Below are 26,586 nucleotides of genomic sequence, written 5' to 3' on the forward strand. Positions count from 1 at the left end.
TTTTGCGACTCGGCAAATAGTGCGTAAACGGCGTTGGGGAATAAGCGCCCCTTCCTCCCGCATACACGCGGAAGTTTCTTTTTCTTTTCTTTTTTTTTCTTTTTCGTACCGAGTGGAGAGGAGCTGCACACGGCACTCGAATGAGGTAACGACCCGAATAAGGCATTTACTCTTCATTCATTCACTCCCACAACATGGACGCGAGCGCATTGCTCTGCTCCCAAAGGCAAATTCGCCACTTGTTGCAAACGTTTCCACGATGTCGTTTGGCGGATTTTTCTCATCTCATTTCCTGCGTGCTCATCCGCTAGCTCTTTTTCCAAGCGACTTTAGCAGCTGCTTGTCGCCAAGCCGTGCAAATAAAGAGGCTGCTCTGAGTCATTTCCTCTTTTTAGGATTCCTGCCGTTGCTGCTATTTTCCCTTTTTGCCTTAATCGTGCGGCAGACTTAATCATGGCGATTGTGACGGAGGCTTCGAGCGTGTTTATCCTCGTCGCCACGTGCAGCGAACGCTTAGCGAGCATCTCGTTCGACGTTTCGTTCATTTGAACATTTAGACGGGTGGTAGTGATGATTTGGTGGTTATCTTGCTTTTTCATTGGTGTGGCCACATCGACTAAGCCCTGCTGGTTGCCGCCGCCGCCGGTCTATTTCGGGGCCGCTGCAACGAGCGTTGCACTTAAACCGCAATTGTTTTAAGTGGCCAATTCACCAACTTAATGTGACTACTCCAAACGACATTTGTAACAAAGCTATCGGAAAAGCCCCGAAGATGCCTTTTCCCTTCATATAGGCATTCACTGCTAAGCATTTTCCGCTTTGTTTCCAGCTTTTTCCATTTCTTAGAAAAATAGGTTGCCCCCTAAGTTTCCATACTTGGATTGTGACACCTTCAAAACAACAAATATACCGTTTTTTTTCGTGTATAATGCGCCCCCATGTATAATACGCACCCTAAAAATGGCATGCTGATGCTGGAAAAAAGCCTGTACCCATGTATAATACGCACCCAATTTTTATGAATTTTTAAAAAAAAATTATTTTTTTTAAGTCCCAATGATCGTTGCACACGCAGGGACGCAAAAAAAAAAAATTTGTACCCATGTATGATGCGCACCCCAGATTTTAGGACAATAAATTAGTTACATTTTGCGCACTATACACGGAAAAAAACGGTATTTCCAAATCTTGAAAAATGCTCGTGTGGTTGCAATTGAATGTAATAGAAAATGTGTAGCACATTGAGATGTTTCCAAAAGGCCGGGCTAATGTGAGTCCAAAACAAAAAGCCCTTCCTCAAAGTTTTGGGCATCAACGTGGTCCGAAGCTCTACGCCTTCCTTGTAGAACATGAAAGCTGCTAAAAAGGTCATCGGGTTTTTGCCGAATTCCGCGACTGCGCTGCCGGAGCTTAGAAAAGCAAATAAAACGGCATGAAATCCGAGATTTAAAGCAAGACCGGTTAGCCTATGTCCGATAGTGATTTTCAAAAAGTAATTCAATGTTTAAATTCATGGTAGTACGTTAAGCAACACGGTTAAGTCTGGCTTTTTGTTTCCATTAGGTGAAATGAACATTATCTCATGTTTGTGCCAGTGTGAGATTTAAGGATCGGAATGTAATGCATCTTAAGTAGCATCAAGTAATCCCCGCATATTTGCTGTTCTCTTGGCACCGAATTACATTTTATATTCCGTGAAAGACTAGCCGACTTAAGTTCTGTAAGGTCCTGAGAGGACACACGGCCTGCCAATATTCTCTTTGCAGTCATTAAGAAAGCATCTTGGGTGAATTGGTGGTAAGCGACTCGCCCGGCCGGCCGGCCGCGTGACTTCAAGCACACATCTTGTCATTCTGATGTCAAACAAACACTGCAACGTAGAATCGAAAAAGAATCCATTGTAGAAATATTTGCCGCTTGTTCCTAGCCCAACTGGAAAGCACTCCACAATGAATGCATTGTGACAAACTGTCAGGTTGACTAGCCATCTTTCTGGACATACAGTCACCCGTGATGTTTGTTGGTCTCCACTGACAGCCTGCAGGTGAGTGAAATAGTTCACCGACAAGTACCAAAGTAAGAAAAAGTCCTCTGACCATGTGCTCGCAATTCATCCATTTTCTGAACTGAATGCATGCATGAAGTTGCCACCATCTATTTTGCTGCCTTACCTGAGTAGGGTTGCAAAGGGGTGGAAAATTTCCGGTAAATGTCCGGAAAGTTTCCGGTAAATTTCCATGGGAAGTTAAGCTCGGGAATTTTGGAAATATTCCAAATTGGAAACTTTCCATGGGAATTATGGGAATTTATGGGAATTTAATGGGAATTTATGGGAATTGAGGGTAATTTAGTGGAAAGGTATCATATCTAAGCAAAAATAATTGTTTAGTTATAAGCAAAATAATACAATTAAAGCAGATACAATTAAAACAGATTTATTTATAAGTTGAACAATCAAACAGAACAAACACATGAACGTGGAGTTAAATTTTACTAGTGGAACTCCCATCTGTTGCACGTGTTGAGCCTTGAGGAAATTTGTTGCACTTTGCAATATGCTGCTGCATTTTTGTGGCATTTTTTGTGTATGCCTTTTCACAATATTTGCAGATATACAAAGACTTTCCTTGCAAATTAGCTTGTGTGAAATGTCTCCACACATCGGATGGCGCACGTGGCATTTTTCTCTCTTTGATGTCCCTGAGCTGTTGAAGTTATATTAAAATTATTAAATTGTTTATAATTTAATATAAAAAAACAACTAAATGTTATTGTTCTTAATTCTTAACCCACAACTCTGAAAAAATACAACAATGTGTCTGTGAAGCTACACATCCCTGGGGATGTGTCCAATGTATCCTGGTGGAGATACAACTCATAAAATCCAAAATATACAAGATGTTTTTAAAACTATTAGTTATTGTTATTTACTTAGGTGCAAATGATATCTAGCAACATCAAAGTTCCACTCCTGTCTGTTAAAGTGATATTTACTGTATAAATTGTGGTTTATTTGGTTTTGACCAGTTTTATTTTTTCCACCATAAGGCTAAATATAGCACTTACATATAAAAATATCTCTAAATATATTACCATATAATGTCATCAAAACTTACTTCACTTCATGCAGTCCACAGGCTCAAAAGTCTGGCTTCAATTTGTGTGCTCTGGACTCAAAAGTGTGGTCCAGAATTGTATAAATCATCTGTGCATGTGATGGAGGAATGAACAGCACATGTAGGGGGCGTGGTCTCAGTGGCCCTGCAGCTATGTGAGCATGTGATAGCAAAGATATTCAACTGTGCTGCATGATATCTGGTTGTTTTAGTCAGGATTATGCTAAAATATTATTTTACACAACTATATTTAAGTTCCCTAATAAGAACATACCTTCAGTTTAGTAAATTCCCGGTTTATTCCCGTTTATTCCCGTTTATTCCCGTTAATTCCCGTTAATTCCCATGGAAAGTTTCCAAGTTTGAAAATTCCCGGAATTTTGCAACCCTATACCTGAGTGAAGGTCAGAGCGCTTGTGCTATCTGGTAAACATGGAGCAGGTTGCTGCGGTGGTGGCATTTCACACAGTGTCCGCAATCTGCTCCGTGCCACCACTTTTGCACACTAGCCATGTAAGAGTGAGGATTCTTTCATTCCCTCTCTGTCCACCAATTTGTGGACAAAAGGCTGGAATAGAATTGTGACCGAGGGCTGAGCTGAATTAGTCAACAAGTCGACTTCACTTCCACATCGACGTAAACGCTGAAAGTCAACTCACAATTTTGACGTCTTTGAGGTTATTCTTATTATAGGACCTTCCTCATGCATTACAAATGGAGCTACCTGACACACATGCGCACGCACACACACACACACACACACACACCGTGGCGCCCTACAAATGAGTTGAGCCTCTGGACTTGAAAGCATTCTGTGGTCTTCGCTTGGGTTCAAACGTTTGGTTGCGGCTTTTTGACAAGCGGTAAGGACTTGGTTTTCTGTTGTTGAACACATTCCGTTGTAGTTGCTCTTGTGATTTAGTTTGCTTTTAGCAAGTACCTGCCCGTCACTCTTAAATTCTGCTCCAATCACAAACTTTCAAAACAATGCCGGAAAAGAAATAGGCTTTCAGAATTTCCGATTGCGTCTGTGGCTTGTCTGTCTTTTTTTCCCGGTTCTCGTTTAAGAATTTGACAAACTGCTAAGATGTATAAAACGAAAAGTACTTTTTGTTTATATTTGTGTGCATTTCTTTCCGAATTTCAACTCCAAAAGTAAAACACATTTAAATGAATGTTTCTTTTTTTTGTCAGCAGTACTAATCAAATTGATATCAGCCACTCTTTAAGCGTGCCGACCTGGGTTTGACTTTTGGAACTGAGATAGGAAAATAAACGAGTATTATTATCAATAAATAAAAAGTAACGTGACTGGTGGCACCTGCCAACCCTAAGCCCAACTGGCTAAGCTCGCTGGCTGTCTCTCGTCACATGGCATTCGGCGTTTGCGTTTGCCTGCAGTCCCACGCTTGCAACTGACACGAGAAGCAACTGAATTGGTCATGTGAGAATCAGATGGAGCAGCTTAAGGTTTCAACAACAACCCCCCCCCCCCCCCCCCCCCCCCATAACTGCAATCCTGCTGTCATCAGTGACCCGGAAAGAACACGGGCGGGCACATGCAAACGCTTTCTTTCACTTGACTACATTTCAGCACGTCGATAAACGAGAGCAACAACAAAACGCTGCTGCACAAAAGTGAACTTTTCATTTTCTTTCCAGAGTGCCGTTTTGAGAAGAGCCCCCTGAAACAGCAGCATCACAAGTGGAGGTCCCACACGGAAGAAAGAATATTCACGTGAGTTGCCAAAGTGTCATTGTTAGCTGGAGTTGGACGTTGGCCATGAAATTGCGGACATTGAAAAGTTTCTTGAAATTGTTGTCAACTGCTTTGTATTCACTGCTCCCAAATTCAGCTGCCGTTGCATTTTTTATTGGGTGATTATTTTGCAGTTCACAAATGGCAATGCTATGAATGAAATCACTTTTTGGGGTCTACCCCCCCCTCTTTGAAGACTTGTAATCAAGGAAAGACAGTAGGCCTCTGTGCCTAGTGAGAGGGTGTGATTTGCTTTTGCCCTCCCCTATCAGCAGCCAGGTTCATAGGTCACCGCCGCCTTGTTTATAAACACTGCGGACAAGCATGAAGTAGGCTCGTCGCCACACTTAATGCGGAACCTTCAGACAGAGTGCCATCGTTGGTAATTTCACACCTCTCATCCAGCCGCCCGAGGAGGTAAGTCGCTCGCTCGCCTTGGCGTTCCTTCGTACGGCAGTTGAGTCACGACTCGGGAATCAACTTGACTACGTTTGACACTCCTTCTCTTCTCTTCTCTTCTCTTCTCTTCTCTTCTCTTCTCTTCTCTTCTCTTCTCTTCTCTTCTCTTCTCTTCTCTTCTCTTCTCTTCTGGCAAATATGCCATCCTCTATTTTTCCACTCATATTATGACTTGCCAGACGGCACGTTCATTTATTGTTTTACGACTTGCGTGGGAGGAGGAGACAACAGTCAGGAGCTAATAAACTTTGTCTGCCGGGTCATCTGGTATCTGAACCAGACCCCTACCCCACCCCTCCCCTCCTCGTAAACGAGTCCTCAAATGGTATTCCGCCACCACGTATGGCGATCAAAGCGTCTTTTGTTTGGGAGTTGCGCACCCCGACAAAAAAGTTTGTTATCCTCCGCTCACAATTTGCGCCTTTTGCTAATTGTCAACTATTAACCCGACTAAGATTGTGTTTTAAGCGTGTGGCTCATCTGACATCCGATTTAGTCCTCGGCCCCCACACGCAGCAGTCTTGCCCGACTGCACTCGGCCTCGGGCTTCACCGAGACCTCATGATGATCATTTGACTCCGATGGTATTGCTGCTTGGGGCTCTTTTTGGGGGGGAGTGAGGGGAACAAGTCATTTGTTGCTCAATTCTCTCAAGCGTGGATTGTGTTCCACAAGGCTTATCTTGCTTATTAGATGCGTAATTCTCTGAGCAACAGAGAGTGGATATGGCATTCATATGCGATATTATTGACTTCTTTTTGCATCTTTTGTGTTTTCAACGCAGCATGGCCAGTGCTCCAAATGTCCTTTGAGAGCTTTTCAGGTTAGCCGCAGCTGATGTCGACGTGGCCACGGGCTCAATTGTATTCCTTGTGCCGAGTAGCTCAAGGCCCCGTTAACACGGAGCCCATATAATTCGAGCGCTCAAGCGTGTTCTTTAGCGAGCGCGGCGAAAAGGGAGAAGAAAAAAAAAGATGCGGGCAAGGACAGAAGGGGGAAAAAGTGGCCACAGCACTGAGCTAACTTGCTCGGCAACTGAAGCTATGAGCTGCCGGGTGGCTGCGGATCCAAATCAATTTAGAAGAATTGTTGACTATTTATCTCCGGTGATGTAAAAAAATAAAAACTGTTGTTTTGCAGGGGAGCAGAAGTCGGGCAAGCACAATGCGAGTCCACGTGCACACCAGATTTTGTTTCCTGTGCGTGCTCACCTTCCTCTACCATCAGTCCAGCCACTGTCACGGCGACGACCACCGGCAGCAGCAGCACCGCGCTCATCGCCACGCCAACCACGCCCACAATGACCTGCAGATTTCCCAGGACCCGTACGTAAGAAGAGCTTCTCCGACGGGAGCTTCGTTAGAGGAAGAGCAGCGTTTCTACATCCGCCAGTTGTTCCGGCGTTACGGCCAGAAGGACCGGCTGGATTTCCAAGGATTCCAGAGTCTGCTGGTTAGCTTGGGTCTAGGCCAAATCAAAGTGGTGGACGTGGACCACGAGGATCTCGGCCACGACCACGTGGCCCATCTAGACATTCTGGACGTGCAGGAGGGCCTCCACTCGCACGGCGAGGCTCACGACCATGACCGCGCGCATCACCATCCCGCCACCCAGCGGCCGCACGCGGAAGAGGGGGCCACACGGTGCGGCCGGCCCTCCACCACGCCTCCCGGCGCATCTTCGGAGCACCCCCAGAAACACCATCACGATCACAATCACAGCCCCGATCACGCGCACCACGCGGATCCGAGCCACGGTCATCCCGAAGATGACGGCCACCGACACTCGGAACACACTCGAGGCGGCACGGATTTGCCTCCGTCCGACCCGGAGCATCCGTCTACCGACCGAACGGATCTGCGGACCTCTCCCGCCCCCGCAGAGGCCAAGACCAAGAGGCCCAAAAAGCCGGGAAGGGTCCGAGGACAACGGGGTCAAAACAAAACCCTCCCGTCTGCCACGGGCCTCTCCGATCACAACCACGAGCACAAAAACGGAGTGGATCACGGTCACGGCCATTCTCATAAGGAGAAACGGGAAGCGCCCAGAGGGCCCGACACCGCCACGGTGCCGGGCGGCGTTCTGGCGGGACACCCCGGTGGCCTGGCTCACAAGCATGAGGAGGTAGCGTGCGTGACACAAATGAAAATGCTTTTTTAAACTTGTCGGATGTGTTTCCCAAGCGGGGCGTTTGCTGGCTTGCCAAAATGCCCTCTCCCTTTCCTCTGCCAGTGTTTGAACCTGACCCAGCTCCTGGCCTACTACGGGCTGAGTCCCGACTCCCTCATCTCTCCGGGCCAGTTCACCTACCTGTGCCCCGCCCTGCTGTATCAGATCGACAGCCGCGTGTGCATCCGCCATTACCACCAGATGGACGCGGAAGAGAATGTCAGTTCCGGTAAGAGGCGCGCATCCATCGATCCGCCAAAGAATTGCAGCTGAAGCGTGGCAGCACTCGAGCTAGCGCAGACAAGATCTCACACACACACACACACACACACACACACACACACACACACACACACACACACACACACACACACACACACCCTTTGATTTGGAGTGCACTTAGTCTGAACAGGAAGGCCAGCAGACGTCAAGTCACATCAAGCACTCCAACGGGTTCAGGTTGTATCAACCCGTATTTGGCCTCTCCAGTCATTGCATCTATTCAAATCTTTTTTGGTTGCCATTTTAACTTCTCACTTTCCATCATTTGAGACTGTACTTTATGCTCAAGAAAACAAAAATGGATCGTCACAAACGGAGATTGTCAGCGTAAGGCCCTGTTACTGATTAAAAAGAGCAGCGTCATAAAGGAGGTTAAGGATCGCCGCGTGATCTCGTCACTCGCGTAAACGCTTCGTCAAGTTGACCTGCGCTTTTGTCCTTTTCATGAACTGGAAGATATGATTTCATCTGCTGGTTTTGATTTGCTTCTCTGCGTTAGAGGAAGTTGGTACTCATTAATAGCCTTGAGTGATCATCCAAAAGCTGAAGAAAGACATTCATGTTATTAGATTGCCACTCAAAGCAGGCCTTTCAAAATCGAAATCTGACAGGAGAACAATTTGAAATAACAGGCCGAGAAAATGAAGAGCTGGAGCATTTTGGTTTTAAATGGAGCCCCACGGCAAACGAGCAACATCGCCACCTCGTGTAGTGGAGCCAGCCAAACCAGGCGGACGAGAAAGGTTGGGCGATTGAATTACAGTTACCGGACAACCGAGATCGTCTCATTTCCACTCAAGTGAAAAAGGCTAGCTGTTTTCCTCCTTCCCAGTTGGAATAATCCATTTTCCCTCATTTTCTGCTGTGCTGAGCACTGATGAAAACTCACCAGAGCATCATTTTAAAATCAACAGATTTAGGTTAAAAAACAAAACAACAACAAAAAAACATTCCCAACTAATGGAGTGTTTTTCCCCTAAATGTGAAGAAGTACAAATTGTCAACTTTGATTAGAACACAAGCGCCATTCTAAAGATGTATTTGGTGCCATTGGGTTTTGGGGAATGCTCGTCATAAATTGCTCTTGGAAGCCAAGGAAAATGACGGCAGAATAGAATAAGAGTGTTTGGAGTTAATTACTTACGGGATGTGGAACAATGTTCACTGACTGCAAATGAGAGACGCCTTTTGCTAGCAATCTTTTGTTGATCCCAATTTGAATGGTGAGAACCAAATGGAAGAGGATGAGCACCCTCCCTCTTTTATTAATCATTCAGAGCAAGCGTGACCGGAACCTGTAGCAAATACGTAAATGTGCTCTAGGCAGCGCTGCGTCACACTCCGAAAAATGGCAACGTAAACAAGGGAGACGGCCCCGACCAGTGGAAAAGGGCAGCCGTGGCGCCTCGTTAGTGGCTGGCGCCGCGGCGCCATTCGTCGGTAGGCGACGCCGCGGGGGCTTTCTTCCGTTTACCTCCCGCCGGCATCCGTGGGGGAGATTTGCAGTCGCGCTCCCACAATGCCCGCACCTCCTTTTAGCGTCGTGCCAATTAGGAGCGACACCGCGCGGCTCACGGGAGACTCATAATTGGGGAAAGGATGGGGAGCGGCGGGTTGGGCGGCTCCGCTCGCCTCACTTTACCAGGACATGTGCGGCCGATGCCCTGGAGATGAGCCCAATTGAATGTGCCGGGGACTGGGCCCTCTGTGCTCTCTCGGCAGGATGATTTGGCTATTCTGGCAAGCGCGGCCAAAAGTTGCACCTTGGGGAAAAGAAAATAGCACATCCATTGTTTGAAGAAGCACACAATGTTGGCCACTTGCTGCAATGTTTGATCCGGCCCATAACTAGCACCAAATCCTTTGGGTACGATCCGATCTGCTTGAGCCAAAACATCATGGTAGCGGATGGCTTCAAAGAGGGCAGCGGGCCCAGGCGTCGACCACTTGGTGTGAAGATGGGGCTTTCGGGTGAAATGCACTTTCGCAATGAACTTTGTTTGACCTTTGAAACTTTTCAACGCACCTCCGTGTGAAATGTGTGCGCTCCGCTTTGAGACCACAAAAAGATAGCTTGTCTCCATCGATGCTCGCTTCATGAATGTCTCTTGATGCTAAGCTAAGTGCTACTTGAAACGCTACGGCCAGGTTGAGCCGCGGCGAATGGTCCAGATGTCGGCCAGCCCTCCAAATTGTCCTCACTGCGGCCGCCAAGAGGCATTTGGGCCCGAGCAAGAACCTTTGCCAAGGGAAATGTTTTCCTCTGATGTTTCTTAATCCTACAGCTGCTTAATGAGACAGTGACAGCTTGATTGGGTTTACCTAAAAAGCACTCGAGCTGCATCATCTGCTCACCAACTTGGCCACCTGGGGTCCGTTCCGCAAGGGGAAGCGGCGCCGGCGCCGCTGCCATTTTGCTCGCCACTTATGAGTTCTTTCTCCGCTCACTTGAGAGATGTCGCCTTGAGTACGCACGGCTGCGGTATATCATGTCGCAAAGCTTTGTCAAGCTTCAAGGTGGCGGTCCAAAATCACAAAGCAGCCAATGTCAAAGGCGGAACGCTTGCGTTTGACATTTTCTGAGCATCCAGCTCAGACTTCACTTTTATGTATTATTATTTTCTAATTTTCTCTAACCTCGCTGTCAACATCCGCTCGGCTCAGTAAAAGCCCAAAGCAAAGGTGGGCGCCGAAGGCTCCGGCCGGCTTCGCTTTAGCAAACGCGGCGGCGGCAGTGACATTGAATTTCCTACCCCATTAAGCATTTTGTGACCAAAAAGTCGCCCACTTTTTCCACTTTGGCCTTGTGCTGTCTTGACACTTGAAATGATAGCGTGGCTTTTTATGGCGTTGGCTCGCCCGGTGTCCTCCATCAAAGGCGTTGAACAAAGTAAATGACAGCAGATTGTGCCTTGAAACTTTCTCGCTCCTCTTCCGGCTTTTGTCTCCAGTGTGGATTTGGGTGTGGGGCTTCGTGTCCATCACCATCATCAGCCTGCTGTCTCTGCTGGGAGTGGTTCTGGTGCCCATCCTCAACGGGTCCTGCTTCAAGTTCCTGCTCACCTTCCTGGTGGCGCTGGCCGTGGGCACCCTCAGCGGCGACGCTCTGCTTCACCTGCTCCCTCACGTGAGTCAAAAAAAAATCACCCGTCCGGACCCGATCCCATCTCAATCCGCTTTCTGTGCCGACAGTCTCGAGGGCAGCACGACCACAGCGACCCCAGCCACGGCGACGATCTGGCCACCGACTTTGACGGCGTGTGGAAGGGTCTGACGGCCTTGACCGGCATCTACCTCCTCTTCATCTTCGAGCATTGCGTGGGCATGTTTAAGCACTACAAGGATCAAAAGGTGACGAGACGCCAGACTCGTAGCAGATGTTTGGACGCCAATGTTCACTTCCTCTTTCTCGTGGCAAGGCCGCCGATAAAGAGGGCAAGATCGGCCGCAAGTTGTCCGACCACCAATTGAATCGGCGCTCGGATGCCGAATGGGTCCACCTGAAGACGCTCGGTGACGGTGAGTAGCGCCGGCTCGGGCTTTTGCCGTCCGCTGACGCGCGCCTTCCGTTCAGAGCCCGACGGCAGCGTCGTCGCCTTCGACGACGGGCGCGACCCGACGGCGGCCGAGTCCCCCGGCGAGGTGGCGCCGACGGCCGACGACGGCGGCGGCCTGTCGCCCGCCAATGCCAACGGACGCAAGGCCAAGCGGCGCGGCCACGGTCACTCCCACGGCGGCAATTGCCACTCCCATCAGGAGATGAAGGACGCCGGCATCTCCAGCATCGCCTGGATGGTCATCATGGGCGACGGCATGCATAACCTCAGCGACGGGCTGGCCATAGGTACAAACTCCGCCTCTTCTTCTGCCATTTTGTGCGCTGTCTAACGGCGGGGTGGGGGGGGAACCCTTTTTGTGGTGTGCAGGCGCGGCGTTCAGCGCCAACCTCACGGGAGGCCTCAGTACTTCGGTGGCTGTTTTCTGCCACGAACTACCTCACGAACTGGGTAAGTGGCTCAGCGTCTTGGTTGCCAATGGCCCCCTGAGGATCGTTGTTTTTGTAAAGTGCTGCCTTTTTTCAAATCTTAAACTCCTGTGGCGCTTGTCGGGAATCAGTGTTTGCATTCTGAAGGGCTTCTTGGGAGCGTTTTAGCCGCACGAATCCAGATGTTGAGCTTATTTTGGTTGGCCTCGCCTTTGCGAAAGAACCCAGCGGGACGCACGCACAGGGCGCCGGCTGCCGGCCTTTTGACAAGCGCTCCCTCCCGTTCAACAACAAAAAGGGCGTGGCTGAGGAGCAGGCAAAAGACGCCCGTCGCCAGCTGAAGCTCCTTCGCGGCGGGGGCCACTGCGGAGGAGTCAAAGTGCCTTTTGACTGACGGCTGATGGCGGGGGCTCATTTCTGCATGCTGCTAATTAGCCAGGAAGAGCACGCAGGGAGGCAAATGGCCGCCGCCTCCTCGCTACTCCTCTCACCAGCCCGCCCCTTTTCAAATTTCCTCTCATTTCCACGGGCGTCCAACCTCCCAATCCTTTTGAAGCGGTGTCTTTGGGGTCGGAGGCGTTGTATCGCTTTGTGCCTTCAAGCTGCGCTCGTGTGTTCAGGCGACTTTGCGGTGCTGCTGAAAGCGGGCATGTCGGTGAAGCAGGCCATCGTCTACAACCTGCTGTCGGCCCTCATGGCCTACGTGGGCATGGTGATCGGCGCCGCCGTGGGCCAGTACACGCACAACGTCACCAGCTGGATCTTTGCCGTCACCGCCGGCATGTTCCTCTACGTGGCTCTGGTGGACATGGTGAGCGAGCGAGCGCCGTCGAGCGGGTCTCATCTGCGGCTTCCGCTCAATCCCGCCCGCTTTCTTTCTCGGCAGCTTCCCGAGTTGCTCCACGGCGACAGCGAGGAGCACAAGCGCTGCCAGCTAGGACACTTTATCCTGCAGAACTTGGGCCTGCTGACCGGGTTCGCCATCATGCTGCTCATTGCCATCTTCGAGAACCGCATCGTCTTCCACTTTGACTTTTGAAGGTGGCTTTTCGGTGTTGACAATCGCGGTGTTGACCTCATTTGTAATGTTTACGCCCCCCCGCATCCATCCATCCATCCATCCATCCATCCATCCATCCGCCGCCACCCGTCGAAGCGTGACTCCCTGAAAGCACAAGCGAGCCCAACCGAGCTGAGCCGTTTCGCTCTTCTCCAACTTGTTTTGTCCAAATTGGATGTTGGTGCAAAGGATGCTCCCTCCCTCCCTCCCTCCCTCCCTCCCAACTTGCTCACTAGCGCACCCTCAAATGTGAAATGAAGCAACTGTGGACTCGATGGCAAAACTTGTCTTCACAATTTCCAATTGTCCATTTGCGTTGGCTCGATTGCGCAACCCGCTGCCCAACCCAAGCGCGTGGCAACGGTCGCGTCAAGAAAAGAAATGCCGTTGATGTTTGTATTAGCTGAGACCTCGAGAAAGGTTTAGCAGATCTTCAGTCTTACCTGTAGTTCCTTTTTTTTCTTTTTTCACTTGATTGCAGTGTCGATTTTAGTTTCTACCGAACGGTATTTAGTGTCGTTTCCTATTAACGCCTAGGTGTAAGCTGCCAATGACGCTATGAAGTGGAGATTTAATATCTCCTTCGAATTTGCGAAAGAATAAAAGGACGTGTTTGTTTTTTGTTCTAAATCCAATCATTGCTATCTGGTGAAACGGTTAGTGAATCTTGGATGTCCAATCTTGACGTGACCCCAAAGGTCATCTCCTCCCTTTCCGTCGACATTCCACTGCTGCTGATGAGCGAGGCCGGCCGCATTGCCTACTTTGGGTCGCTACGACCCCTTGAACCTGTCACCGTGTGACACCTTTGACTTTTTGGTCGTCACTCCTGCGGATCGGATGATCCTGACCAAAGCATGACCGGCAGGCAACTAGTGCGTTCTTGTGTGTTGACTTTGAACAATGAAAAATGAATTTGAGCTGCACAAGTTCCAATGGAGACCAACTTCCGTTGGCTTTGTAGCTAAATTCAAAGAGAGAAAAAAAAAAAGACCGATTTGATGATTCAAGAAATACAATCAAGTTGTGCCTGAAATGTTCCGTATTGACGTTAATAATGAGGAGGAGGCATGTTTGTAATGTTCTTTTCCACCCTGTCAAATTTGTTGTCTTCGCGGTGTCGGTGGGGTCGGGTCGGGTCAGCTGTCTTGTATTTAGAATGTTGAACTTTTCCGTTTCGTCGAGAAAGCCCGAGCGGGTGCACGATGAATAGCTTGTAAAATGAAGGTCAGCAATTTGGTTTGCTATATGTCCATATGCTGTCCTAACAAATGGGCAACATTAAAAGGATTTCTCATCAAGATTTTGTTCCTTTATCGTTCCAGAGTGTCCGACAAACATAACTACAGTGATTGATCAAAAATAGCCAGAAGGTCAACATTTTAAAGACGACATGACATTATTTGTTGCATTGACATTCATTGGTCATCATCATTTTCAAGATTTCAAATGAGTCTTTTCAAATGCTCACAACGACTTTCGGGAGTTCACAAAAGCATCAACTTTGTAAATTTGAACGAGTCACACTTGTATACCAAATAGAGTTTGCGAGATACAAATAGAATGCGTGGAAAGAAGAGTGAAGCCGTTTTGTTCAGGCGCTGAGCTGACAGAGGAGCGCCACCCCTCGTCGGATCCAGTGGTCGGCGTCCACGTCCGAGTTGAGCGTCATGGCGATCACGTAGTTGGTGGAGTGGCCGGTGGTGGACAGCGTACCCCGGCGCTCGCTGGTCTTGTAGACGGGTGACAAGTAGCACATGCGTTCGGGAATCTCCAGACGCTTGATGGGCTTCAGCCACATCTGAGTGGCCAGGGAAACAACCAGAGGCACGGGTCAAGCCCAAACACTTGGGCCCAAATTGAAACTTTAGCCCTCGCAAACATGAAACGAGAACGGCGGCGAGGTGTCCGTCCGTCCGTCCGTCCCTTGAGGCCAAAGCAAAAGACGGACGACGACGTCGTCAAGAAAAAGCCCCAAAACAAGCGAGTCCCCCTCATTTGCATTTCAAAGCGGGCCTCTGTTGTTTGCCGCTCCCCGTGAATAATAAACACCTTTTTAATTATGTCATGTGCATTATTCATCAGCGCTCAAGGCGACAACGAGGTAGAAAAACAATCAGGCAAAAACCTGATGACTTGCTGCTGGCAATCTCCCGTCTACTTCCATTTGCTTCACGCAAGCGCCCGCCGCTAATTCAGCAACGCAAACGGCGGGAAAAGAGCTTTGTCCGTTTCGCAATCATCACAATAGTGCTTGAAAGAAAAGAAAAGAAAAAAAAAAAAGACAAGGCACTTCAGGAGGTTTCAACTAAGCAGCACCTCCAAAGAAAAAGGGGGATTAGAAGGCTATTGTATAAGGAGGCGTAGCATCCTGGGTTCATTCATCTCTTAAATGGATCTCTCGTCATTTTGTGGAGTCGTCAGGATGGCAATGCCTTCACTCGCTTCATCGTTGTCGCTAAACTGTTTGACCCCGCACGCAGCTAGCTAGCCTTAATGCCAATGAAATGCTGACTCACCACAGGCATGGTGTCATGCAGCACTTTGGGGTAGGACTCGGCCAGAAGTTTGCTCTTCCTGTCCCAGCGGGCGCCGTCCAGGAACAGGCCGCGGATGTACACACCTGAGAGGAGACCAGAAAAGGGGGTTGATGTCTATTTGGCCTTTTCAGGTGCCAGCTCCAATTTTCGTTCCTACACCTGAGGAGAAGTGGCCGAAAACTATAAAAAAAAAGTCTGACTTGTACTCGTACAAAATGGCGTCCCCAGTCATCTCGCCAACTGAAAACTATAGTCTGTGGGAAAATGGATTAAGCGCAGCAGCGATACTTACTCGTTTGTAAACAAATTGCCGGCTTTTTTGTACACCGCTTGTCTCCAATGAGGCAAAACCACGTCAAGGGAAGAAGACATTTGGAGATAATAGTGTGTCGGCGAGACGACATTAGCAGCCTAGCAAGCGTTGGCGCCCAGCTGGAGGCCTGATTTTTCTTTCTTCTTCTTCACTTTCACTATTCGGCATCCGCTGAGCCAGTCGTCAATTAGCTTCAGCTTCTCAATCTCCGCCACGTCAAAGCGTCATCTCTCCGGTCTTACCGTCGTCAGGAGCTCGCTTGTACTTGACGTCCTCCAGGACCTCAAAATCGAAGCCCAGTAAGTCGATGGGGATGGTGTGCTTCCTGGCGTAGTTCTGCTGGCTGCCCGTGAGGAAGGCCTGCGTGAAGAAGAACCCCGACACCCAGAAGACGGCCGGGGTGCCGTTGTCGAACCATTCCTGTCGAGGAAGGACAAAGAAGGCGGCGGCGGCGGCGTGGTTAGGGCGACCACCTCGCAGTCGACGGGTTCCGACATCGGAGCTCATCTCGAGCCTTCCTGACCGTAGGTGTCCGCGTACCTGCAAGAACTGGAGTCGCTCCAGGAAGTCGGTGATGTAGCTTCCCAGAGGCTTGAGGCTGGGATAGGACCTCTTCATCCACATGCCCGGGATTTTGCCTTTCAAGATGCTGCTCACCACCTCCTCCAGCTCGGACGACATCACCACCAGGCCCTGCGCGCAACGTCAACAAGTTTGAACTTTCTTACACGGGAAGACGGAAAACGAGCAAAACCGAACGAGAATTGCGACGACTCGCGCTTGTGCAAAACTGCCGTGTTCCCGCATGGCATGCGTGTACCTTGATGGCTTTCTGGAGGTCGATGCAGGAGTCTCGGATGATGGAGAGCAGATTGTTGAAGCGGCCCATCTCCTGCACCAGCACGGTGTTCATGCTCTCGTTGTAGCAGGTGGGGAAGTGCAGCATGACCAGCTCCAGGTCAAAGTCGGCCGGCAGCTTGCCGAGGATGTCGGCGGCCACCTCGAACACCATGTCGTCCGACGACTTGGCGTCTCCGCCTGACGAGCGGGACTGATCAGAGGGAGAGAGGCGGCGTCATGCTGAGCGGATGTGGCAGGGAGGGAGGGAGGGATGGAGGTTGGGAACCCCGCCGGAGAGGTCTTTTTTGCAGCGTATTCCACTTGCTGGCGCTCATCCGTGAATTTGGTCATTTATTCAATCCCCCGGCCGCCGTCTGTTTGTAGAATTACCAGCTAATGACGGCCCAGCGCGGCTCGGCTCGGCGCTCCACCCAGCTGGCTTTCGTTCCGCCTGCTTTGCTGTCTGTCGCTGAGAGCGAGCGATGAGAACGTGTTCGAATGCTAACAGAGTCCAGGTAATAGAAATTCATCTTGTTCATTGGAGTTCCTAAATGAGCAAAGTGTCTCCAAAGGTCAGTGCGCACCCTGTTTAACAGCGGAGGCAATTATTTCTCTATCGGCCTGCAAATGATGAAACAAGAGGTGACCTGAAGCCTGAAGTAGCAGAACCAGGTGAAAATATTCAAATTGGAGCAACAAACATTTGGATTTCTACAGTTGGATGTTTACACAGTGCCAAATGGGGAGAGTAAAACAAATGTATTCCCAAAAAGAAGTTTGTGCTCAAGAGCTGGAGCGACATGAGATGTCTTGCATTTGATCTCTTTACAGTATGTGCATATGCATATGAGCCGAGCTGGAAATGTGACATCATCTGACAGAGGGAAACTTTTCCAGCGGCGGCGGTGGCGGGCAAGCAGGCAGGCAGGCGCTAATGATGCGGCATCACGCGGAGGCGACGGCGGCCTCGGCAACGTCAAAGGCGAGCCGGGCCTCTCAAGGAGAATTTGCATGCACTTTTTGGAGGAGGCTCAACAAACAGCTAAAAAATGCATTTGTACTTTGCCTTTAATTAATCTTGCATGGCATATTTTGAACAGCGCGCAATCAAACATTGAAGCCTGGCAAGTTAACATGTAAAAAGACGGAGGGGGCCCCCCGGGAATGTTGCTGCAAGATGATTGTGTGTGTGTGTGTGTGTGTGTGTGTGTGTGTGTGGTGAGCATATGCACGGATCAAGACTTCCCTGGCTGTCAGGCCTGTTTTGGCTGAAATGGAAATATTCACGGTGGGAGGCGAGCGAGCGAGCGAGCGAGCGTTCTCCAAATGAAGAGCTGGGATGCGGGCCAAACTTGGGCGTAGCGTGCGGGAAAGCGTCCAACGGCCTCGTTGGCACGCGGCGTGTTTCACGCTGGCGCGCCAAAACTGCTCATTGGCATGTTTGTGCGGTCAGAGATTGATTTGCTTTATGTCTTACTCATTGAAATTGTTGGAGCCAATTTAGTTTCCTTGGCTTCAATTCTTATCTTTGTTTAAGATTTGCTGGCCTTGCGCCGTGGACTTTTGACAAAGCCTTTGGTCACCTGATCAGTCACCTGATCAGGTCAAGATTATTCACCTGTTCAGGTCAAGATGGCTGCTGTCTCAGTTAGACAAAGAAAGAAAGACAAAGTAGGCCACTTCAATCTACTTCAAGGCTGCTCCAAGCTTGTATTTTTTTGGGAACTTGAAACCAAACTTGAGTTTACTTCTTGGAACCCTTTATGTTGAAACCTTAGTTGGATTACAAACAATTTGAATTTGCACCTGCGTGCCACCTGCTTGCCTGCCTGCCTGCCTGCCTGCCTGCCTGCCTGCCTGCCTGCCTGCCTGCCTGCCTGCCTGCCTGCCTGCCTGCCTGCCTGCCTGCCTGCCTGCCTGCCTGCCTGCCTGCCTGCCATTCCCCGTCCCTTGCTTGGCCTACCACCCTTGCCTGCCTGCCTGCCATTGCCTCTCTACCTCCACCTTCAAAAAGGTATGAGCAACAGCTGACACAGTGTTTTAAGATGAGCGTGTGACAGCATCGAACCTTTGAAATTGAAACTGAACTGAAACCGACACTCACATGAAGTACAAAACTTTCATGAAGTGCTTAAAACATGGAAACCCAACTTGAAATGGGATTTGGTTGACAACGGAATGTGGATTTATTTGAATTGTGTGTAGCCATACACTTGGATATACTGGATTTTGGAACACATCCTCGCATTGGAATTGAATTTCCAGTGTTGTCATCACTTTAATTGAAAAAAAAAAAAATGGTTAGAAGATGTCTCTGTCTGAGTCACCTAAAGTTGAAGTTTCTGATTCTCACACAGATGATGTTAATGTCATGTTTGGACCCAGGAGGACTCGGTCAAAGTAGGTGCCCCACTTTGTGTTCAAGTTGGGGCCATTTGTCCTAAAATGATAGACTGGGCCTGTCACTTGGGAACCGGTGGCCAAAGTTCTTTTTTTTCCCCCCGCCAACTTTCTAAAGAAGTATGACAGCTGGCATTTGTCTCCAAACAAAATAGATGATGGATGACCTGTTTAATTTCTCAATGTGGGTCCTTGAGACTCTTGAAAAATACCCCGCTATTTACTTTGTGACATTAAACTGAACGTTTGACAAAAATGTACAAACCCCCTCGATGTAGCGGGAGGCGGTCAGACTGCGATTGGAAAGTAGCAAGAAGGTGTACCTGTGTTAGCAAGATGCTATCAAACAGCAACTGTGTCTCCGACTGGTCCTTGGTGATGTCGGCGTTGGCATTCATGCCGAAGATTTCCGGCGAGGGGTTGAGGGGCAGCGATTTGGTATACTCGATGTAACTGTCGTACTTGGGGAGAGGAAAAAAAAAAAGAAAAGGGAGAGAGTGAGAAAAAGCTTGCTGCTAACACAGCACGTGGGACGGCTGACATTTGTTCTAATGACTATGTTAATGCGTGTTCATGAATAAAAGATGTGTGCTTGGGGGCGAGGGGGGGGGCACACTTGAGAGGCAAGTGCCAAATGCAACGCAACACGCATATTGTTTGTCTTTCCATATTGCCGCCACTTGCCTGCAGCTCCACACAAGTGCGTCCATAGCGACTGTGTACTTACGTCTCCTTCGGGGGGGGCAAAGTAGATCCCGCTGGGGTCAAACTTGTAGTCGGCCTCTTCCACCAGCTTCTGGTGGTAGAAGATGGAGAGGATGGTGCGCAACGTCCGTCTGTCCCAGTCGTCCGTCACGCGGCCGCCGTAGTTGCACTCGCCCGTCATGTAGCGCAGGGCATCGAACGGCACTTCCTGGCGGAACCACAAAACAATAGTACGTGGCGACGGATGACTTCAAAAGTCCCTTTGAGTCAAATGCAAAAAATTCAATAAAATACATATGTAATATAATAGATCATAAATAAATAGAAACTTAAAAAGATGATAATAAATCATATTGTCTCCTGATATGGAAAAGGAGATGATTGTGATGATATGGCCGGATATGTTCTTCTCAAAGTCTCTCTGACATAATGAAAGGGTGAACATTTGGCATTTTCCGGAGGCTGAAGGGCTTAAAAATTCAGCAGCACTTGAGAATGAAAATGTCAGGTTATTAGAAAAAGTGACACATTTATGTCACCATGGCAACGGTGCAATCCTTGAGAAGGTGTAGGGGTGTTGTGGAATATTGCTAATGTGAGACGGCTGCGAGACTTAGCATAGCTACGACGGAGGTGTGAAAAAAAACCTGATGTTGCTCGAGGAACATCTGTAACTGCATCAGGGAGATGCGAAGGTCGGTCTCGTTGAACTCGTACGGAATGTTCCATCCCAGCGGTCCGAACTTTCTCCTCTCTTGGGTGAGAGCGTGGAAGAAACACAAGCCATAGAGGAGTTTCTTGAACACGCCCTGGAAACACACACACACACAAAAGGTTAGCCGTAGCGGACGCCGCGAGGCCTCGGAAGAGCATCAAAAGGCCATGGCGGGGAGGAAGCAAAGGGCAACCCCCCCGACCCACCCACCGGCTTGCTGCAGCTGTCGAACCAGTTTGGGTCGGAGATGGGGTCCATCAAGAAGCAGCGGACGATATTGGGCCTCAGGCCTTTGGGAGCCTCGTTGGTCATCTTGACGCCGTTCTGGAGCACGGCCACCGGGAAGGTGGGCGACGGGTAGCTGGTGAGCCATAAGCGGAATTCCGGGTGCGTGGACTCCGGGTTCAGCTCCTGCGCAAAAGGCAGTTCAAATTGGAGGGGGAACGCAAAACGAGCTTGTGGGACGGAGGGGCTCGGCATAGTTGTGACCTCGCAGACTCTTTCCAACGTGGACATCCACGAAGTGGCCAAGTGACAGTTCTGCAGAACCACCCAGGTGCCGTCGGCGATCCCTGTCTGGATCATTTTCATGGCGATGGGACCTTGGCCTTGGCCCAGAGAAAGCGACGTCAGCTTGTCCCCCGTGAAGCCCTGCAACGCGCCATCTTGTCATTTCAAGAACAAAAATGATCCCATCCACATTTGACTTTGGAACAAAATAACTGAAGAGCTGGAGTTTTGTGTGGCGGCTCACCTTTTCGTGTCCAAACTTGAGCAGAGCCGCCATGGGGTCGGAGCCCGGGGACAGGATGAAGATGAGCGGTGCGCAACAGTGGCTGTCGCCGAAGGCGTTACTCAGGTTGAAGGGCGGCGCCTCGATGAAGGGCCGGCCCAGACTGTCGGAAACAAACTGCTGCACCATGGGAATAATCTGCCGGCCGCAAAGAAAGTCAAGACGAGCGTTCCAATCGAAGAAAATGACGGACGGCGCCAACCTTGTCAGGCCGGAGACATCGGATCACCAGCATCCTCTGAAACTGGCTCAGCTTCTCCTGCCATTCGTTGGGCAGCGGCGTCTGGTGGGGGTCCTGCACGCGGCGCCACACCAAACCCGTTACGAGACGCGTGCACGGACAGGAGAAGGTGGGCCTTATTGCGCAACTTATTTACACGTTATTCGTCAACTTTAGGGGTGGCGGCCGCTTGGCTGTTTTATTGAACCGGTCCAAGATGAATCATTGCAATTAAAGCCAAAAGTGGCCAAGTGATTTGTCATGGGTGCAGGCGCGCGGAGAACACGGCTAGGAAGATGTAGAAAAAGATGCAGGCAACAAGGAGGGAGGGGTGGGGGGGGGGCAAGAAGAAACGCAGACGCTGTGGGCAAGTGAGCGATGTTTAGCGTCTGCGAGACGGGAAGGCCTCGTTCGGCTCTCGGGGGAGGGAAGGGAAGGGGGGGGGGGTGCGCTCGTACGGTGTGAACTTGACTGAACAGCTGTTCTGGCAACTGAGACCCAACCAATGTAAATTCTGCAACTGGAACAAACTGGATTTAATTAGATCCAAGTGTGGTGGCTGAGTGTGTTGATTATAAATCAAAGCGTGTGTGTGTGTGCATGTGTGTGCATGTGTGTGTGCTGCACAATACGTGCACGACATAACAATTTAACAGCTGTTGGTGCATCCAAACAGCGCGGATGCTTCTAGCAAAATAGGGAATGAAGAGATTTAATTGGATAAAGTTTCAGTTCCTTTATCATTTAACATGGCGGACGGAGTTGAATTGCACAGGCAAACAATTTTGCTCTTCAGAAACTTCAGCCAGACACTTTTGAAGCACGACTCAAGTGTTTGTTAGTGGACGTGTTTTGCGTTTATTTGTAATTTAATATCTATATTTAATAATTTAATATCATTTAATGATATTAAATCCCATTGCTACTATTTTAAAGCATAACTTTGCAGGGGAGGATTGTGTGTGTGTAATGTACAGTCGGCCCTCAGCGCCTGTCGTCGGAAGCCGCCACTCACCGGACTATCGTAGACCTCCTTCCACATGTTCCTGTTTTGGGCCATGTCCCTACGCAAGCCTTTGAATGGCTCCATGGCGTCCAGGCGGCAAAACTCGTCCCAGGACTTCTTGGGCATCCACGTGCAGGGGTTGGAGTAGGGGTTGTCCAGCCCCACGCCGCCCGTCAACAGGAAGTGCCAGTCTTCCTCGTTCACCTACCATATTTATTGACACTCTTTGCTTTTTGTTGTAAGGCAGAATTCATTTTGGGTTTTTTTTTTTTTTGCCTGACGTATTTTTTTCTCTACTTTTTGATCAGAAACCGGTGTTTTTTTTTGGTAAAAGTCTTGGTGTTTATATTGAGCATTCATATTTTGTGGGTCAGTCACAATGCCCGTAATCAGCTGGCAAAATGTTGGTCCTACCAGCTTGCGGTGCATCAGCAGACTGACGCAGAGGCAGAAGGAGAAGAGCAGCTTGTCTTTCTCAAAGAGCGAGCGACACACGTTGACGTAGAGCGAGTAGGTGAAGTGATCCCTCAGAATCCGCAGCCTGCAGAACACGAGACGGGTGATACTCATAGGTTTATTTTTATTATTATTGTTTTTTTTTTCCGGGCGCCGCTCACCTCTCCTCCAAGTCGTCGCTCTTGTCCGAGTTGTCGATGGAGCTGATGAAGAGGTTGATGAACCAGGTGAGGGAGTACTGGTACATTGGCTCGATGTTGGCCAGGTCGGCGATGGCGAAGAAGAGGATGGCCGAGTGAATAGCGATGGGTTTGTAGCCCAGGCGAGTCTCGTCGATCTTCACCTCCGTCACCTCGGCCACCGCCTGCTTCTCTGTGATTTCGTTGGCCAGCACCTTGGACTGCGACAGGATGGTCACGGCCGTTTCGTCCTCCAGGATGTTGCCCTCCGAGGAGGACAGCACCTGCAGGATTTTGTCCTCAATTTCCTTCAACTGCCTGTATGCGGAGAGAGCGAGAGAGAGAGAGGTGAGGTTGAAAAAGAGCGGGAGAACTTTTTTGGGTGCAAGTGAATGCGGTGGGGGGTGGACCTTTTGTTCTCAGCTCCTTGAAGGATGAGAGCCTGCTTCTCTTCCTCAAGGTCGGGCCTCTCGCGGGCCACCACGATGCCCAGTAGTTGGTCCTGGATGCCCTCCGGGGTGATCATGAAGTTCAGCAGAGTCACCTAAGGACAAAGCGGGATGGGGAGGGAGCTCATCCGTGACAAAGGTGGCACGAAGGTGGCACGTCCCCGCTCACCTTGACGGAGGTCTCGGGCAGGTAGTGCGGGTTCCGCAGCTTGGTGGTGATATAAAAGCGGAAGTCGGGTGCATATTCAAAGGTGCTGTCTCCCAAGCGGATGCATATGGCGCCGCCCTGTTTAAAAGTCTGCCTGAGCAGCAGAGGCTCCAGGATGGGGTCCAGCTCTTCACCAACATTCTCCAGCAGGACTGCAAGGGAACATGTTCAATTTGAAGAAAACACGTCGGGTAAAAGGCAGCTTTTAGTTGCTGCTGCTGCGGCGGCGGCGAGCCAACATCAACAACTGTTTGCGCCAAGCCCGTTTGGGGAAAATTGGCCAAATTGGGAATTTGCAGTTGCCGTGATTGGAGCTCTGCCCGATGAAGATCCAGAGCCACTTTCAATCGGCGGCCAGACAACAGCGAAAATGACGCCGAAAAGCAAAATGCCATCATGTCCTGGAAATGAGCATCGTTTCAAAACACTCGGCTTCCATAATCAAATCTCTGTGTCGCGTCTTAATGTGAATTATACAACATTGCCTGCATTAGCATTCGTGCAAAAGAAAATATTAGCAATGTTTCCCATTGTATGAATATTCATGCGCAGCCCTATTAAGTATGATAATGCTCTTCTCATGTTGGGAACATTAACAGTGTCCATAAATGAGGCAACGCCTGGAGGCGGCCCGGGCGCAAAGCTTTTGAAAAGCGACGCTGACAAACTTTGCCTCGCCGGATAAACTAGGTCACTCCCGCATTGTTCGCTGGTGTGTTTAATGAAAGCAATCATGAATACTGTTGCATGAATATTCTGTTTTCTTTATCAACGCTTTGATTAATTTTATTATATACCGTATTTTCCGGCCTATAAGGCGCACCGGCCTATAAGGCGCACCTTCAATGAATGGCCCATTTTAAAACTTTATCCTTATATAAGGCGCACCGGACTATATGGCACACCATTAATGCATCATGTCAAATTTTTAATCCAAATCAAATCATTCTCCATTTTATCTTTTTTATTTCAACTTCAGACGGAAACAAATTACTTTATAATCATAAAATAATGATCCATAGTCTTTTTGAGTCATGATCCATAGTCTTCAGCGGGCCACTTATGATTGATTTCATGACACAATGCTTTGGGCCAGTTTAAATTTAGGAATTTGGTCCATATATAAGGCGCACCGGGCTATAAGGCGCACTGTTGGTTTTTGAGAAAAATTTTGGTTTTTAGGTGCGCCTTATAGGGCGGAAAATACGGTATATGGTTTTTTTTTTTTTTAAATTCTATGTTCAATATTATATTTGATCCATTTTATATTTTGAGCATTTCATTTTAAAGTTCCAAGAGCCCCAAAATCTTCAAGTGAAGCGTCACAGTCGGGAAAAAGGTGCAAATGAAAATAACAAATTGAAATGGAGAGCAGACGGTGGAAAAAGGAGGCGCGGGTTGCCCACGGCTGCCAAAGGGCGTCCGTCGCCCGTGCTCGCTGGAGCGCTCGCTCACCTGGCGTTCCAAACTGGATGCAGTTCTCCAGGGTGCGAACAAAGCCGGGATCACTCAGCTTAATGATTGCCAGGTTGTTGGCCTTCTCCATGTTTTTGATCCATTTGTTGGCCTGGCCCTGCGGATCGATCATCAGAGGCCACCGCCTGGCGTTGCTGCGCACGCACACACACACAAAATGCTAACACCTAAACACACACGAGTTAGCTCGATGGACAACGGCCTCACGAGATGATGATGCCGTTATCGATGGAGAAGCCGTCCGTCGGCAGCCCGGCGATGGTCCAGGCCCGGATTTTGACTTGCTCCCCCAGAGAAGTCATGAGCGTCATGCTGGGTGAGGAAGGGATCTCTTTAGCCTCGCATAGACTTGACCATTCCTCGATTTGCTCCTGGACGACGAGACATAAGACGTCAGCTTGAAGATTTGTCATGGCTCACTCGCTGCGTCCACCTGCCTGTCTGAAGCTGGAGGTGAAGGCCCCCAGGTAGGCCACGATGCCCGATGAGATGAGAATGTCCCCGGTCAAGTTGTTGTAGAGTTTGCCCAGAGCGAAGGCCATTTCGTTCCAGCGCGTCTTCTCGCCGCCCAGGCCGCCGATCAGTTGGGTGGCGCGCTCTAGTTTCTTTTTGCACAGACCCACCTGGAGGAAAACAAATCAAGGAGTGAAACCAGCGTGAGTGAGCTCTTTGCTCCCTTGCTACGGAAATAAGGCGGCACCTGATCCTCCAGTTCAATTTTCTTCTTTTTGTTGGCGTCCAGAATCTGACTGAGATTGAAGACTTGGTCTTGCACTTCTCGGAGGGCGGCTTGCTTCTTTTGCAGGGCCGTCATGGCCACCTCCAGCTCCGCCTCGGCCTGGGCCAACTTCAGCTTCTTGGGAGCCACCACCTTGGCCACGCTGCGCGACACACCTCGGGCATTCGTCGGCCGATAAGAATCGGTCGGGACAGTCAAAGATAGAAAGAGGAAACGGCGAGGTTGTTGACGTACCCCTCATACTTGTCCATGGCGCAGACCCACTTGCAGAGGCCCTCGGCAGCGGCGGACGCCGTACGAATCTTCTCGGGGACAAAGTCCGGGTTGCTGATGTACCTGTCTCGAATGACGGCCATGATGCTGGCGGGAATGTTGTCCCGGTCGAAGTCACGCAAGCTCTGCAGGAACTTGAGGTCGCTCAAGAGTTTTTTGGCAGGAGCCCAGTAGTCTTCCACTTTTTTGCCGCTAGCGGGGTCGGTCACACGGTCACACTTGATCTTTTTCAGAATGCAGATGGCCTCCATGACCAGCTTGACGCCGCTGGGCGGGCTTTTCATGGACTTGACCAAAGTGATGTCCTGAAGACAAAGAGGTCGTGTCACATTTTGCCTTGGATGGAAAAAGACAAACCTTTGGAGGTCAAAGCTCATTCTGAATGGTGCATTTGATGCAGAATTTCAGAAAAAAAAAAATCCAAGGATTTCTTTGGGGGAAACC

The 26,586-nt window shown here is 49.5% G+C and overlaps 2 protein-coding genes across 5 annotated transcripts in view; one reads left to right on the forward strand and one right to left on the reverse strand.

Moving 5' to 3' along the window:
- Nucleotides 1-14,131, forward strand: slc39a10 (solute carrier family 39 member 10). Of its 4 annotated transcripts, XM_061287186.1 has the most exons (12): nt 1-145; nt 4,779-4,854; nt 5,148-5,292; nt 6,475-7,458; nt 7,567-7,732; nt 10,737-10,912; nt 10,978-11,136; nt 11,205-11,304; nt 11,360-11,629; nt 11,712-11,792; nt 12,391-12,581; nt 12,657-14,131. In XM_061287186.1, exons 4-12 carry the CDS (start codon nt 6,499-6,501, stop codon nt 12,807-12,809), a joined length of 2,256 nt encoding a protein of 751 aa, XP_061143170.1. In that variant the 5' UTR covers nt 1-145; nt 4,779-4,854; nt 5,148-5,292; nt 6,475-6,498; the 3' UTR covers nt 12,810-14,131. The 4 variants fall into 4 exon arrangements, with proteins under 4 accessions (XP_061143170.1, XP_061143167.1, XP_061143169.1 ...); XM_061287183.1 differs by lacking the exon at nt 5,148-5,292; XM_061287185.1 differs by lacking the exons at nt 1-145; nt 5,148-5,292 and adding an exon at nt 172-2,044.
- dnah7 (dynein, axonemal, heavy chain 7) overlaps nt 14,130-26,586 on the reverse strand; it is a 26,704-nt gene continuing 14,247 nt past the window's right edge. The window contains exons 42-63 of the mRNA XM_061286317.1: nt 26,104-26,447; nt 25,831-26,011; nt 25,568-25,753; nt 25,338-25,501; nt 25,110-25,264; nt 23,616-23,806; nt 23,408-23,541; nt 22,980-23,315; nt 22,777-22,903; nt 22,372-22,566; nt 21,339-21,431; nt 21,098-21,274; nt 20,833-20,994; nt 20,554-20,754; nt 20,276-20,437; nt 19,651-19,836; nt 19,247-19,384; nt 16,504-16,734; nt 16,224-16,376; nt 15,926-16,103; nt 15,350-15,453; nt 14,130-14,631 (exon numbers count right to left, since the gene is read on the reverse strand). Coding sequence (XP_061142301.1) covers nt 14,425-14,631; nt 15,350-15,453; nt 15,926-16,103; nt 16,224-16,376; nt 16,504-16,734; nt 19,247-19,384; nt 19,651-19,836; nt 20,276-20,437; nt 20,554-20,754; nt 20,833-20,994; nt 21,098-21,274; nt 21,339-21,431; nt 22,372-22,566; nt 22,777-22,903; nt 22,980-23,315; nt 23,408-23,541; nt 23,616-23,806; nt 25,110-25,264; nt 25,338-25,501; nt 25,568-25,753; nt 25,831-26,011; nt 26,104-26,447 — 4,005 coding nt within the window. The 3' untranslated portion in view covers nt 14,130-14,424. The remainder of the gene's footprint in view (nt 14,632-15,349; nt 15,454-15,925; nt 16,104-16,223; nt 16,377-16,503; nt 16,735-19,246; nt 19,385-19,650; nt 19,837-20,275; nt 20,438-20,553; nt 20,755-20,832; nt 20,995-21,097; nt 21,275-21,338; nt 21,432-22,371; nt 22,567-22,776; nt 22,904-22,979; nt 23,316-23,407; nt 23,542-23,615; nt 23,807-25,109; nt 25,265-25,337; nt 25,502-25,567; nt 25,754-25,830; nt 26,012-26,103; nt 26,448-26,586) is intronic.

The sequence above is a fragment of the Syngnathus typhle genome, linkage group LG9 (assembly GCF_033458585.1).
Source record: "Syngnathus typhle isolate RoL2023-S1 ecotype Sweden linkage group LG9, RoL_Styp_1.0, whole genome shotgun sequence".
Lineage (NCBI taxonomy): Eukaryota > Metazoa > Chordata > Actinopteri > Syngnathiformes > Syngnathidae > Syngnathus > Syngnathus typhle.